Source organism: Herpailurus yagouaroundi, unplaced genomic scaffold, assembly GCF_014898765.1.
Source record: "Herpailurus yagouaroundi ecotype Mexico unplaced genomic scaffold, PumYag 163, whole genome shotgun sequence".
Taxonomy (NCBI): domain Eukaryota; kingdom Metazoa; phylum Chordata; class Mammalia; order Carnivora; family Felidae; genus Herpailurus; species Herpailurus yagouaroundi.
This window is the reverse complement of record NW_024412404.1, coordinates 13506283-13522646: the sequence shown is the minus strand read 5'-3', so window position 1 is coordinate 13522646 and position 16364 is coordinate 13506283. Positions and strand designations below refer to the sequence as shown.

General features: G+C 38.1%; 1 protein-coding gene across 6 annotated transcripts in view; it reads left to right on the top strand.

Moving 5' to 3' along the window:
- The window catches only part of MICU1 (mitochondrial calcium uptake 1), a 260341-nt gene that overhangs the window by 161619 nt on the left and 82358 nt on the right, over positions 1-16364 (top strand). For all 6 annotated transcript variants that reach the window (XM_040485339.1, XM_040485338.1, XM_040485337.1 and 3 more), the window contains one exon: positions 10270-10352. In XM_040485339.1, the coding sequence (XP_040341273.1) occupies positions 10270-10352 (83 nt within the window). The remainder of the gene's footprint in view (positions 1-10269; positions 10353-16364) is intronic.

Below are 16364 nucleotides of genomic sequence, written 5' to 3'. Positions count from 1 at the left end.
CTGTCTGTCTCTCAGTAATAAATAAACGTTTAAAAAAAAAATTAGGAGACTTCAATACTCCACTTTCAACAAGTTTTTTTATCTTTCTATACTATTTTGTTTTTGATACATTTCTTATAAGTAACATGGTTTGATCCAATCTGAGAGCCTTTGTCTTGGGAGGGCGGCATTTGTCTTTTAATAGAGGAGTTTAGTTCATTTAACTCTGTTGTGATTTATTTGGTCTTCTCTCACCTTATGTTTCTGAGCTTTCTTGCTGGGTTGTTTTTTTTTTTTTTCTTTTAAACCTTTGCTCTAGGCATTGTTTTCTCCTGAAGCTTTTATAGCAGTTTGTATTGTAAAAGACCTCCTTCCCCTTTTTCTTTCTTTTATTCTCAGTTAGTGTTTTGGTTACCCCCCAGAGGTATCTCCAAGGGACCTAGAAAGAAACTCTTGGGAGTGTTAGTGCCTTTTGGATGGTTTTAGCAGTCCCAATTAAAATGTAGTAGCAACACCCTGTAATTAGAGGAGGTACGCTGTAAAAATAATTCTCTGGACTCGGTCAGACGGAGCCTCTTCAAGGGTTAGAAATGAAGGAGGGAGTCATTTGGGTCACTTTGGTCATGGAAGTGATAAATGGTTGGACCATGTCAATTTTGCACAGCAGAAGATGGGCTTCATCTTATTCATTGTGAGCCTTAGCAGTGATCACTGGGATGGAAGGATGGTCATGGGGAACCACACAATAAATAAGTGAGGAGAGGGAGAGTCCTGGTGTACATATGAGTGTCTCTAGGGGACTTTTCCTTCCCATTTCCTTCTTCCTCCTTACTAGAGGCCTCACTTACCCAGTCAGCTATTCCACTGGTGGTAGGGACATCTCTTGGGGGAGAGGTGCAACATGACTTTTTTTAATCCAGGATGAAGTCATGCATTTCTTTTTTTTTTTTTTTTTTTTTTTTTACATTCATTTGATTTTGAGAGATCGACAGAGCGGAACTGGGGGGAGCGGTAGAGAGAGAATGAGACACAGAATCTGAAGCAGGCTCCAGGCTCTGAGCCCAACGTAGGGCTTGAACTCACAAACCTTGAGATCATGACCTGAGCTGAAGTCAGACGCTTGACCGGCTGAGCCACCCAGTCGCCCCTGTTAGACGCTGAGACGTTTAGCTTCCTTTCACTTTCTTCTCTCTACTCAGTTTACTTTTTAATAATCTGGTAGTTTTTTCTATTCCACATTCTTTCTCTTTTTTTTAAGTTTATTTTACATATTTTGAGAGAGAGAGAGAGAGAATGAGAATTCCAAGCAGGCTCCAAGCAGTCAGCACAGCCCAACACAGGGCTCACTCTGATGAACCCTGAGATCATGACCTGAGCCAAAATTCAGAGTTGAATGCTTAACCAACTGAGCCACCCAGGAACACTTCCACAGTATTTCTTTATAAATGACTTTACATTACATACTTTCTCTTTCAAGGATGCTTCTCATATTTCATTATTATGTATTTTATATTTGGGGAGAATAACCAAGAGTGCATGTTCTAGTAGGCTGTCTGGATTTGAATTCTGGCTCTGCGACCCTGGACACATTGTACCTTAGTTTACTCTTCTTTAACAGGGGGTGGGTATAATACGATGTCACAGAGTGGTTGAGAGGATTAAATAATTCATAGAAAGTTCCTATACATAATAAATAACATTTAATAAATGCCAGATGCCATGATTATTATTGTATTAATAACCATTATTTAAGCTTAACTCTGTTCTACGGATTTTATTGCTCACTTAATTTATTGCTCACTTCCTAATTGATCTCATCTTCCCTGTCTTTATTTCTTTATTTTGATGGATCTTTGTTGTTGGCTGAAGAATTTCCTCAACCGGCGATTGCAAACTTTTTCTTAAGGGGCAAGATAAATATTTTAGGCTTGCTAGCCATGGCACCTACTTCTACTTAACTACTAAGGTCTCAACTCTGCCTCTGTAGCTCAAAAGCAGCCATAGACACTACATAAATCAATGGCTAGCCAAGAGGGCAGTTTACTGACCCTTGCTCAAGACTTGTGCTTCTGTTTTTTGTGTAATGTTAGTAAGGTGTATGAGTTATACAATTTTAAAGTTTTTGCATGTCTGAGAATATCTTCTGTCACTAATGTAGGCAAATGATGACTTCACTTGTATGTAATTCTTCAATTACAATTGTTTTCTCTCAAGATTCTGTGGTGTTCAAGTATTGTGGAGAATTATGATACAACCTAATACTTCTTTCTTTATGATAACTAATGTGTTTTCCTTCTGGATGGCTTAGGATTTCTCTTTTCTTTATTCTTAGCATTTGTCATTTCACCAGGGGAATTTTTTTTCTGTTCTGTGTTAAAACAGCAAGGCTAAGAAGAAGAACTAGATTGATGGACTTACATACCATGAACTTTGGCTATTTCAGATTGCCTTATTGTCTTTTTTTCCTCCACTAAAGAAATTTCCTTTATGTTGTATTCAAAAAGTTAGCGATGAAAGGTTTTTATCATTTTGAATTGCATATGATATGATACGGTGTTTTAAGTGGCAGAATATTCACTATTTCATATTGTATAGTTTGGTTCCTGTTTAATGGACTCCTATAGCTGTACATTCACAGAAAACATATTCAGGAAATAGTCTAATTAAATTACCCTTGTTTGGGGTGCCTGGGTGGCTTAGTTGGTTGAGCATCTGACACTTGATTTTGGCTCAGATTGTGACCTCACGGTCATGGGATTGAGCCCTGCACCAGGCTCTGTGCTGAGCATGAAGCCTGCTTAAAATTCTCTCTCTCTCTCTCTCTCTCTCTCTCTCTCTCTCTCTGTCTGTCTCTCTCTCTCTCTGTCTCCCTCTTTCTCTCTCTCCCCTCCCCCCTTGCCCCCCCCACACTCTCTCTCTCTCACTCTCAAATCATAAATAAATAAATAACCCTTGTTTGAACATATTAAATCACTAAATGGTAAGGAACTAAAATTTGTAACATAGTTTAAAGTCATTACAATGTTTTAAATTGTAATTCTAACACAAGGAACAGGAAAATACCTTGATTTTAACTTTATTTCATAACACAGTATCTTCTATAACCACTTATAGTCCATGTGGATGTTTTTTAATTTTTTTAGCGTTTATTTATTTTTGAGAGAGAGAGAGACAGAGACAGCATGAGCAGGGGAGGGGCAGAAAGAGAGGGAGACACAGAATTAATTTGCCATCCTACTTGTATTTCAAGAATAGTTATTTGCCTGATTTCAGAGCAAATGCTGTAGCTATTCTCATCATCTTCATCAACTTCAGGTGCCAAGATTAATAGTGTATATTTTGGTCAGTAGAGAATTCCACAAAACAAAGATGAGGGGAAGCCTAACTATGGGGCTTCTGAGTTGAAGCAGAAGGTATAAGAGTTAAATTTTTGAGCCACTCATATTCTCATTATGCCTCGCTTCACATAAATATGCCTTTATACCCAGTTAACTGTATATAAAAATCAAATGTAGAATATGTAACTTTATAAAAAGACGTTCTTCTTGACTTTGTGCTTCTCTTTTGTCATTCTGTAAGTCTTACGTTTTTCAAATATTTGCAGCCCTTTTTATTAGCTATAGCGTTAACGTGACACATGCCAGGAAACTATTAGAAAATGCTGAAAAGGCTAACGTTATCATATTTACTACCTGTAAAATGGTTACTCAGAAATGAAACCAGAGTTTATATAAGGCAACTATTATTGATGAAAAGAAAATCAATCTGCTGCTGCTTAAGTGTGTTTAAAATAATTCCTAGGGGGCGCCTGGGTGGCGCAGTCGGTTAAGCGTCCGACTTCAACCAGGTCACGATCTCACGGTCCATGAGTTCGAGCCCCGCGTCGGGCTCTGGGCTGATGGCTCAGAGCCTGGAGCCTGTTTCCGATTCTGTGTCTCCCTCTCTCTCTGCCCCTCGCCCGTTCATGCTCTGTCTCTCTCTGTCCCAAAAATAAATAAACATTGAAAAAAAAATTTAAAAATAAATAAATAAATAAATAAAAAATAAAATAATTCCCAGGAGGGGTGCCTGGGTGGCTCAGTCGGTTAAGCGTCCGACTTCGGCTCAGGTCATGATCTCGTGGTCCGTGAGTTCAAGCCCCGCGTCAGGCTCTGTGCTGACTGCTCAGAGCTTGGAGCCTGTTTCAGATTCTGTGTCTCCCTCTTTCTCTGACCCTCCCCCATTCATGCTCTGTCTCTCTCTGTCTCAAAAATAAATAAACATTAAAAAAAATTAAAAATAAATAAATAAATAAATAAATAAATAAATAAATAAAATAAAATAATTCCTAGGATATTTTCATTTTGTGTAGCACCCTTCTTCTGAGGCTAAAGCATCCCAAGGAAATGCAGTCCAACTACAACATGTACTATGAGAACCTTTTCCCTCTACTCTGTAAAAGGCAGAAAGACGACTTTCAGTCTGCACCCTAACCATCATACCTAGAAGAATTCAGGGAGGGATACTATTTTGAAATCAAATCTTACAGATTTTTCTCCCCCCCTTTCCCCAAGCCTAATGTTATATAGAAAGCAAGACACTAAGCCTTCACTTCACATAAGAGGAATGCTAGTGCGTTAGTCTGCAAAGAAGCAGTCCTATTGTTTCTAGAAAGGATAAGTCATTCCAGGATTAACTACATTTAGGATATACTGCATTTGTGGGAGGCATTGACCATCTGAAGTACCCTAAAGCAGGGGAGGGGGCAGGGGGGCTGTTATATGCTAAAGTTCTGGAAAGCAATTTCTGAGAAACCTTAGTAGAGAGATGATCATGTGTTTTTATGTTTTCAGAGGGCCATCATATAGATGAGGAAGCAGATCTATTTTTTATCTCTCTAGAAAATTAAACTAGGACAGTTTATAGGAGCTACACAGAATTAGATTTGTGTTCTGCTTGAGAAGAAAAGCTCAATTAATATGGCCAGTAATGGTTAGAACCTCAGAAGTGGTGACCTCTCTCTCTCTTTCAGAAATAATCAGAGGTTATGTGATCATCCTTACAAATTCAGTAGGCAGGTTCATCATTAAACAGAGACTCATTATAATCTAAAGGTTTTTTTTCTAACTCAGAGTTCTCTAATATTGCATATTAATTACCTCATTTATCCTATAACGTCATTTTAAAACAAGAATAGTGCTGGTAGGAATTCTGTAGTAGGAGAATCAAACCAACAGAAAATAAGAATCTAACCTATTCATGTTTTTGTTTATTATGTCAGTACTACCAAAAAAGAATTTAAGGCATAATGACTCATGTTGTTGGAAGAACCAGAATTAGAGGCTAGTCTTGTGCCTTTTCTATTAAAAAAACACTAAGTGGAACAGTCTTGAAAGTCTTGAGACAGCTAGTGTTATTGCTGTCTGAATATTTGACTTAATATATATAGAAAAAGATGCTTTTTTTTTTTTGTTACTAAAACAAAGCAGAAAAATCTGTGCTTCCAAGAGCAATCTAGGGTCGTTGTTTTATCACTGTTGTTAATGATAGAATAATATAAACATGGATTCTTAACTAGAACAGACCTAAGGGATCTCCATTTCCTAGTAGCACAGATTGTCATGGAACTCTGAGTAATGAGCTTTGAATATAATCTTATTGTTTTAATCACTTCCAACATATATTACGATCATTTTGGAAATCACTGTACTAAAAGTAGATTATGTTGATAACACAGTGGGAGAAAGCTTCACTGTTCACTCTGTAAGTAGCCTGGGATTCAAAAGAATTCCTCTCTCAGTACCTTTCTATGAAACAGGTTATGAGTTAGCAGAAACCCTGGACACCTTAAAACTTTCCAGAGCAGCTAGATTTAAAAAAAAATACTCTGAAGCCTACATTTAAAGGGAGACAGGGAAGTACAAGAGTTGCCTAATAGCATATTCCCGGGTAGCGTGTTTCACTTAAAAGCACATGGATATTTGCTTGTTTGTCTTAAATGCTTTGATATGATCAGCAGATGAAGATTGGATAGGCTGAGAGAACGACTCCTGGAAGGACCTTTCCTGATAGACTGGTAAGGCCCGAGAGTGTGCAGGGCTGCTGCCCTGACTTGCCTTATCATGACCAGTGCACTAGAAGCGCAGCCTCTAGAGTAGTATCAGTGCATGCACTTTAATAAATACTCTGAGTAGCTCCACATAAGCAAATACTCTATTTGAAAGTAAGCAGGATCAAAAGATACACAAACCTCAAGAAGTACAGGGTAAGGCGCCTGAGTGGCTCAGTCGGTTGAGTGTCAGACTCTTGATTTCTGTTCAGGTCATGATCCCAGGGTCATGGGACTGAGTCCCACATTGGGCCACAATGAGCATGGAGCCTGCTTGAGATTCTCTTCCTCCCTCTCCCTCTGCCCCTTCCCCACTTGTGCTCGCTCGCTCTCTCGCTCTCTCGCTCTCTCTCAAAATGAAAAATTAAAAATAATAAAAAGAAGTACAGGGTGTGCTTTGGTAAAATGGCCATAATTGTAAGAGGATATATTAACTATGGTGTGCTGAAATAACTCATTCAGTCGTTTAAATGATGACTGTGCCTTCACAAAACTCACAGGACATAAGAATAAAATATGATAAAGCTAAAATTGTAAGCACTCTGTGTCCTCTCTGTAATGAGTGGAGATAGGGAATGGGAATGCTGCTTTAATTGTTGAGCTTTGCTTCAACGTACTGACTGGCTTTTGCCAAATTTTTCCCCATTTCTGTTCATTTGGACTAATTTCTTCCTGATGCCACCTCCTCTGTCACTGCTTCCTTTCTCCTTCCTTTTACCTTAAATATTGGCTTCCAGTTGCCCGGTGTTTTCCTCTGAATAGGCTGCAGACCCCTTGAATTCAGCAGGTCTGAAAAGAATTCCTTTTATTTCTCAGAACCTTTTACATCTGTTTTATCTTTTGGTTAATGGTATGCAAGCTAGCCTAAGGCAGTCAAGCTGTCAGCTTTTTTTACTGTCTATTCTTCACAGCTAATTAATCATTAAGTTGTGTAATCCCACCTCCTTATTTCAGATCTGTTTCTTCCTCTCCATTACCACTGCAGTCACCCCAGTTCACATTTTCAGCATTTACAAGAGCTTCCTCGGTCTTCTCCGAAGCTGGTTCTTGTTTTCCAACTCATCCTTCAATTCACACTGTAGCCAGAGAAATCCTTTATAAACGTCTGTTTGATGGTGTCACCCCCCGCCCCCGCCTTAAAACTCTCAGCAGCTTTATGCTGTCTGTGGTTATTACAATCTCAGGTATCTACAAGGAATAGGCAAATGATGTATTTGAATGAGGGGGGGAGGATAGGAGAATGCATTACTGCCTAAAGCAATTCATATTCATGATTTTTTCAAACATGTGACAAACCTATCTGAGAATCTAATGTTACCTGTGGATTTCCAATTAGTGCAGCCAAGTCTAAAGTATAAGCAAGGCATATGCAACGTTTCTCTGATGGTATGTCCTTGAAATGAAGAACTTGGAACTCAGCTATTGTAGAGACTGACATAATCAGTGAGTCATGTTTTGTTGTTTTGTGTCTAGGTTAAAACATATCAAAATAGAGTATGTGTTTATTATTGTTAAGAACCTCTCTCTCCCTGTTGGAGGCCATGGAGCATAATGAAAAAGTTATGAAAAGGGCTTTGGAGTCAGTGTTGACCTAGGTTCACTTACCAGTTCTGCCACATATTAGCTGTGTAATTTGGGGCTTGTCATTTAGTGAGCCCCAATTGTCTACCCTGTTGAAAAAAAAATCAGGAGCGTCTGGGTGGCTCAGTCAGCTAAGCATCCGACTCTTGATTTTGGCTCAGGTGATGATGTCACAGTTTGTGAGACAGAGCCCTGTGTTGGGCTCTGTGTTGACAGTGTGGATCCTGCTTGAGATTCTCTCTCTCTCTCTCTCTCTCTCTCTCTCTCAAAATAAATAACATTTTTAATAAAAAGAAAATTAAAACTTTCAGAGTTGAGTGTACTAAATCAGATAATCAACATCTTTAAATTATCAAGCTCAAGGCTTGGCACATAGTAGTAACTCTTCAGTAAAAGACAACATCAAGTAGGAAAGTTTTTAATTTTTTTTTAATGTTTATTTATTTAGAGAGAGAATGATCATGAGCTGGAGAGGGGCAGAGAGAGAGAATCCCAAGCAGGCTCCAACGCAGGGCTCAGTCTCACAAACCATGAGATCATAACTTGAGCCGAAATCAGGAGTCAGATGTTCAACTGACTGAGCCACCCAGGTGTCTCCAGACAAGTAGGAGAAACTTAAGAAGTGACAATAAGTATACAAAAATCTAATTCCCCCTGGCTGTATCCTTTGTAACAGTTGTATTTGTGGCCTAGAGAAGAATAAGCCTGTTGGAAGCCACTATCAAGTGAGGCAAGCAATGGGAAGCTGACAGGCACATGATTCGCCCAGGCAACCTAAAACCCAAGAGCTCACCAGCCTAGCTGGCTAGCTAGCTGAAAGTGGAATTTAACCCTATAAGGTGTTATGATTGACAAATTCATGAGTAACGTGGAAATATGGATTCTCTGTAACTATGCATAATATACTAAGCCCCCTTTTTGCTTTTTTGTTTCCTATAATCTAATTTTTTTTATTTTTTTAAGGTTTATTTTTTTTATTTATTTTCGAGAGAGAGAGAGAGACAGAACATGAGTGGGGCAGGGGCAGAGAGAGAGGAAGATCAGAACCCAAAGCAGTCTCCAGGCTCTGAGTTGTCCACATAGAGCCCAACATGGGGCTCAAACTCACATACTGTGAGATCATGACCTGAGCCAAAGTCGGATGCTTAACTGACTGAGTCAACCAGGCACCCATAATCTGTAAAATTTTTAATAAAAATTATATTAACTGAAAATTTAATTCAATAGTATTAGGATATATAGGATATTTTATTTTGGTTTATTCTCTACATTTATATAAATTTGAAGTACCAAAGGAAGGAAGTAAACAACTTTGTTTTCTTTACCAGAACATTTAGTGTGGTAAGGAAGGAGGGACATTACATTTTATTCTAATGCACAAGTGTATTAATTATATTTATATTATATTTCTTGATCTAGGAATACTAAAAAGTCTTCAAGAGCTTTTGCCATTCACCTAAGGGGAAAAAACTACATACGCCATCTTCTCAAGCTTTGCATTTTTCATTTTGTTTTTTAAACTTCAGCTTTATTTTACCATTTCCATATATTTTGCTCAGTAATTTGTATACCCAGCTGACGTGGTTGAAATAGGAGGCTGAGTAGATACCAGTATGCTTTTCGTCCTTACCTCAGAGCTATAGTGATAATGAGCAAAATAGTATAGAAAATAACCTGATAGCTGAATGACATCCACTGAACTCGCGATTGCACTTACAATGGAGAGACTAGAAAGAACAAACTAGAAATCTAGCTGGCTTTAAAAAGGCAAGACAAAGACTTAGAGTTTCAATCTCTTACTTTGCCACAATATGTCTCACCCCAAGCAGACGTTCATGCCCAGATAAATAATGCTACATTTAAGTAACAGCACAACATTAATATTACACAGTTAAGAGGATGGTTTCTAAGAAAGCAAAGCTGAAGCATTTAGATTGGTGTTGAAACACAAAGAGACAAGCGCTATCTTTACTGGCCATAGTAAAATTTCTCTTTTGGTTTTAAGGAGTATCGCTACAAGATTGATCTGGATAAATATGGTGGCATTCTGATATTACACCTGATATTACATTTAGTGTTTGGGGTGCCTGGGTGGCTCAGTCAGTTGAGCATCCGGCTCCTTTTTTTTTTTTTTTTTTAATGTTTATTTTTTTTTTTGAGAGAGAGAGAACAAGGGAGGAGCAGACAGAGGGAGACAGTGGATCTGAAGTATGCTCTGTGCTTCAAACCCGTGAACTGTGAGACCATGACCTGAGCTGAAGTCAGATACTTAACAGACTGAGCCACCCAGATGCCCTATGGACTCTTGATTTTGGCTCAGCTCATGATCCCAGGGTTGGAGGATTGAGCCCCACATCTGTGTGAGCATGGAGCCTGCTTAAGATTTTCTCTCCTCCCTCTGCCCCTCTTCCTTGCTCATGCTCTCTCTGTCTCTCAGTAAATAGATAGATAGATAGATAGATAGATAGATAGATAGATAGATAGATAGATAAATTTTAATGTTTAACTCTCTGTTTTTCTTAAAGGAATGATTTTTTGTTTTTAGTTAATGCCTTCTAAATATTTTCCCCCCTTCTCTCCTCCTCCTTCCCTCCCATTCTTTCCTTCCTTACTCCCTGCAGCTCCTCAGAGAAATTTTGAAATTGCCTTCAAGATGTTTGATTTGAACGGAGATGGAGAAGTAGACATGGAGGAGTTTGAACAGGCAAGTTTCCCTGGAAAGTTCCTTTGTGTACATTAATATTTAACACCTTTTCATGTGCCTTGGAGTTATTTTGGTCCTGGTCAGCATACTCAGATGCAATCCAATTTTTGAAGTACCTAATCCATCACGTAAAAAAATCATCCTCACTTTGAGTAAGTGGGTTTTGTTTGTTTTCACCCTAAATGTAAGGAATTATTTGAGCATATGATGAAGGTCAAAGTTGTTCTGATTCCCCAACATGGATTAGGTCATAATGCTGAGAGGAAAAGTTTTGGATATTCAATCATCTGTTTAGTCAACATTTATTAAACAGCTCCTTTGTGCCAGGCAGTTCCAGAATATAAGGATGAATGACATATGTTCTGAAAGGATTTCTATAATAGAAGGAAAATGGTACCATACCTTTGAGTATAGCATGTTCAAGCCAGAGATGTACAGTTTCTGATGAATCCTAGGAAGAGATTACATTTCCATAAAACTTCTATCATTGGTGGGCCATGGTATCTCTCTAGATACAGTGATTATGATTGTCAGAATGGTTTCAAAACAAAACAAGCATATGTATACATATACATACACATGTATGTATATATGAAGAAAGTATTTGTATTTAAAATAAGGAAAATGCGGGGCGCCTGGGTGGCGCAGTCGGTTAAGCGTCCGACTTCAGCCAGGTCACGATCTCGCGGTCCGTGAGTTCGAGCCCCGCGTCGGGCTCTGGGCTGATGGCTCAGAGCCTGGAGCCTGTTTCCAATTCTGTGTCTCCCTCTCTCTCTGCCCCTCCCCCGTTCATGCTCTGTCTCTCTCTGTCCCCAAAAAAAAAAAAAAAAAAAAAAGTTGAAAAAAAAATTTTTTTTAAATAAGGAAAATGGCAAAAAAGAAATGGGGGAAAGTATGAGGTATGTATTTGTAAATAAAAAATTCACAGAAACAAAATGTTTAAATATCTGGAGACATTTATTCAAATCTGAACCCTGTGTCCATCTAATACCTTCACTTTTCTTTTTTTTTTTTTTTATTTATTTATTTATTTTTTTTATATGAAATTTATTGTCAAATTGGTTTCCATACAACACCCAGTGCTCATCCCAAAAGGTGCCCTCCTCAAAACCCATCACCCACCCTCTCCTCCCTCCCACCCCCCATCAACCCTCAGTTTGCTTTCAGTTCTCAACAGTCTCTTATGCTTTGGCTCTCTCCCACTCTAACCTCTTTTTTTTTTTTTTTTCCTTCCCCTCCCCCATGGGTTCCTGTTAAGTTTCTCAGGATCCACATAAGAGTGAAACCATATGGTATCTGTCTTTCTCTGTATGGCTTATTTCACTTAGCATCACACTCTCCAGTTCCATCCACGTTGCTACAAAAGGCCATATTTCATTTTTTCTCATTGCCACGTAGTATTCCATAGTGTATATAAACCACAATTTCTTTATCCATTCATCAGTGGATGGACATTTCGGCTCTTTCCATAATTTGGCTATTGTTGAGAGTGCTGCTATGAACATTGGGGTACAAGTGCCCCTATGCATCAGTACTCCTGTGTCCCTTGGATAAATTCCTAGCAGTGCTATTGCTGGGTCATAGGGTAGGTCTATTTTTAATTTTCTGAGGAACCTCCACACTGCTTTCCAGAGCGGCTGCACCAATTTGCATTCCCACCAACAGTGCAAGAGGGTTCCCGTTTCTCCACATCCTCTCCAGCATCTATAGTCTCCTCATTTGTTCATTTTGGTCACTCTGACTGGCGTGAGGTGATACCTGAGTGTGGTTTTGATTTGTATTTCCCTGATAAGGAGTGACGTTGAGCATCTTTTCATGTGCCTGCTGGCCATCCGGATGTCTTCTTTAGAGAAGTGTCTATTCATGTTTTCTGCCCATTTCTTCACTGGGTTATTTGCTTTTCGGGTGTGGCGTTTGGTGAGCTCTTTAGAGATTTTGGATACTAGCCCTTTGTCCGATATGTCATTTGCAAATATCTTCTCCCATTCCGTTGGTTGCCTTTTAGTTTTCTTGGTTGTTTCCTTTGCTGTGCAGAAGCTTTTTATCTTCATAAGGTCCCAGTAATTCACTTTTGCTTTTAATTCCCTTGCCTTTGGGGATGTGTCGAGTAAGAGATTGCTACGGCTGAGGTCAGAGAGGTCTTTTCCTGCTTTCTCCTCTAGGGTTTTGATGGTTTCCTGTCTCACATTCAGGTCCTTTATCCATTTTGAGTTTATTTTTGTGAATGGTGTGAGAAAGTGGTCTAGTTTCAACCTTCTGCATGTTGCTGTCCAGTTCTCCCAGCACCATTTGTTAAAGAGACTGTCTTTTTTCCATTGGATGTTCTTTCCTGCTTTGTCAAAGATGAGTTGGCCATACATTTGTGGGTCTAGTTCTGGGGTTTCTATTCTATTCCATTGGTCTATGTGTCTGTTTTTGTGCCAATACCTTCACTTTTCCATAATCCTGCACTTGACTAGTATTGCCAGGTGGTCCCAAATGATTATAAATAGAATTTATTTTGTTATTTTTAAAATTATATTTTATTTTGGGTGCCTGGGTGGCTCAGTCGGTTAAGCGTCCAACTTCGGCTCAGGTCATGATCTCGCGGTCCATGAGTTCGAGCCCCACATTGGTCTCTATGCTGACAGCTCAGAGCCTGGAGCCTGTTTCAGATTCTGTGTCTCCCTCTCTCTCTGCCCCTCCCCCGTTCATGCTCTGTCTCTCTCTGTCTCAAAAATAAACAAACATTAAAAAAAATTTTTTTTATTTAAAATTATATTTTATTTTACCTTAATGGGAGTTAGGGCTAATTTTATTTTCATTCAGACTTTAGTTGAGAAACTGAGTTTTCTCCCCCCCCCTTTTTTTTTTTAAGTTTTTATTTTAATCCCAGTTAGTTAACATACAATGTTAAATTAGTTTCAGGTATACGATATAGTAATTAAATACTTCCATATGTCACCCTGTGTTCATCACAACAAGTGCAGTCTTTAATCCTCATCACCTATTCAGCTCATCCCCTTATTTTATTTTACATTGCACTATTTTATTTTTTATTGAGATATTATTGACATATAACATTGTATTAGTTTTAGGTGTACAGCATAATGATTTGATCTATGTATATATTGCAAAGTGACTACCACAATAAGTTTAGTTAACATCCATCACCACACATAGTTACAAATTATATTTCTTGTGATGAGAATTTTTAAGATCTACTCTCTTAGCAACTTTCAAATATACAATACAGTTTTGTGAAATATAGTCATCATGCTGTACATAGCATCCCCAGGATTTACTTATAACTACAAGTTTATACCTTTAGACCACCTTCACCCATGGGGATCCCCCCCACCTCTGTCAACCAATAATCTCTTCTCCATATCTATGAGTTCAACTTTTTTTTTAGATTCCATATGTAAGTTAAATCATACAGTATTTGTCTTTCTCTGTTTGACTGACTTCATGACCTCAAAGGTCCATTCCATGTTATTACAAATGGCAGAATTTTCTTCCTTTTATGGCTGAATAATATTCCATTGTGTATATATACCACATTTTCTTTGGCCATTCATCCATTGGTGGAAACTGAGATTGTTCCCATGTCTTGGCTATTGTAAATAATGTTGCAGTGAACATGGATGGGTGCAGATATCTCTTCAAGATAGTAATTTTGTTTCCTTCTTATAAATACCCAAAAATGGAATTGATGAATCATATGATAGTTCTGTTTTTAATTTTGGGGGAAACTCCATACTATTTTTCATAGTGACTGCATCAATTTACATTCCCACCAACAGTGCACAAGGGTTCTTTTTTCTCCACACCAATGCTTGTTATTTTTTGTCCTTTTGATAATAGCCATTCTAATAGGTGTAAAGTATTATCTCATTATGGCTCTGATTTCCATGTCCCTGATGATGAGTGATCTTGAGCATATTTTCATGCATCTGCTGGTCATCTGTATGCCTTCTTTGGAAAAATGTCTACTCAGATCCTCTGCCCATTTTTTAATCAGAATGTTTGGATTTTGTTATTGAGCTGTAGGAGTTCTTTATATATTGTGGATATTAACCCTTTATCAGATATATGATTTGCAAATATTTTCTCTGATTCAGTAGGTTGCCTTTTTATTTTGTTGGTTTCCTTTGCCACGAAGAGCTTTTTAGTTTGTCAGCCCAATTGATTATATTTGCTTTTGTTGCCTTTGCTTTTGTGTTAAATCCAAAAAATCATCACCAAGACCACGGTCAAGGAGCTTACCACCTATGTTTTCTTCCAGGAGTTTTATAGTTTCAAGTCTTACATTCAAGACTTTAATCCACACTAAATTAATGTTTGTGTATGGTATGAGATAGTGGCCCAGTTTCATTCTTTGGTATGTAGCTGTCCGGTTTTCTGAACACATTTATTGAAGAAGTTGTCCTTTCTCCATTGTATATTCTTGGCTCTTTTGTCATAAATTAATTGACCATATATGTGAGGGTTTATTTCTATTGTTTATTTATTCTATTCCATTGATCAATGTGTCTGTTTTTATACCAATACCATACTGTGATTTTTTTTTAAGTTTATTTATTTATTTTGAGAGAGACAGAGGCAGCATGAGTGGGGGTGGGTCAGAGAGAGAGCAGACTGAGAATCCCAAGCAGGCTTCATGCTACCAGCGTAGAACCTAATTCAGGGCTTGAACTCATGAAACCATGAGATCATGACCTGAGCTGAAATTAAGAGCCACCTGAGTCACCCAGGTGCCCCAATACCATAGTGTTTTGATGACTATAGTCTTATAACATAGTTTGAAATCAGGGAGTGTAATGCCTCTAGTTCTTCTTTCTCAAGATCTCTTTGGCTGTTCAGGGTCTAGTTGTTTTTTTTGTTTTTTGGTTTTTTTCCCTAAGAATCAACTTTGGCTGTATTAGTTTTCTCTATAGTTTGTGTGTTTTCTTCTTCTTTTTTTTTCTAATATGAAATTTATTGTCAAATTGGTTTCCATACAACACCCAGTGCTCATCCCAACAGGTGCCCTCCTCAATGCCCATCACCCACTTTCCCCTCCCTCCCGCCCTAGTATATTGTCTTCACAAGGAATAAAAACTAGTTTCAAATATGTACAACAGAGAGCCCAAGTGGTTTTTGTGTTTTCTAATTAATTGATTTCTACTCTCATTTCTTCTACTCATTTTAGGGTTTTTTATGCTCTTTTATGAGTCTCTTAAGATAACATGGCTGGTCATTGTTTTGAGAATTTTCTTTTGTAATGTAAGCATTTAATACTATACATTTCCCTTCAAGCACTGCTATAGAAGCATCCTACAAATTTGATGTGTTGTATTTTCATTATCATTCAGTTTGAAATATTTTCTGTTTCACATGTGATTTCCTTCTTGACCCATAAATTGTTTAGAAGTATATTGTTTAATTTCCAAGTGTGGAGGTTTTGTTTTTTTAGTTATCTTTATTATCTAATTTAATTACATTGTGCTCAGAAAACGTCCTCTGCATGATTTAATCCTTTTAAATGTATTGAGCCTGGTTTTATAGAACTGTATCTGATGTGCTTTATTAAACACATCAATGTGTTTTACTAAAGAATGTATATTCTGCAGTTACTGAGCACAGTGTTTTATAAATGTCAATTTAGTCAAGTTGATTGATAGTGTTGTTCAGGTGTTCTTTGTCCTTACCGATTTTTTTTAACTTAGTCATTCTAGCAGTTGTTGAGAGGGAGATGTTAAAATCTCCAAATATAGAGGTACCTGGGTAGCTCAGTTGGTTAAGCGTCTGACTTTGGCTCAGGTCATGATCTCACAGTTTGTGAACTCAAGCCCTGCATCAGGCTCTTTGCTGTCAGCATAGATCCCATTCAGATCCTCAGTCTCTCTCTCTCTCTCTCTCTCTCTCTCTCTCTCTCTCTCTCTGCCCCTCCCCGGCTTGCATTCTCTCTCTGTCTCTCTCAAAATAAGTGAACTTAAAAAAAATCTCCAACTATAATTAGTCAATTGTTTGTTTTTCTTTAATTCTGCC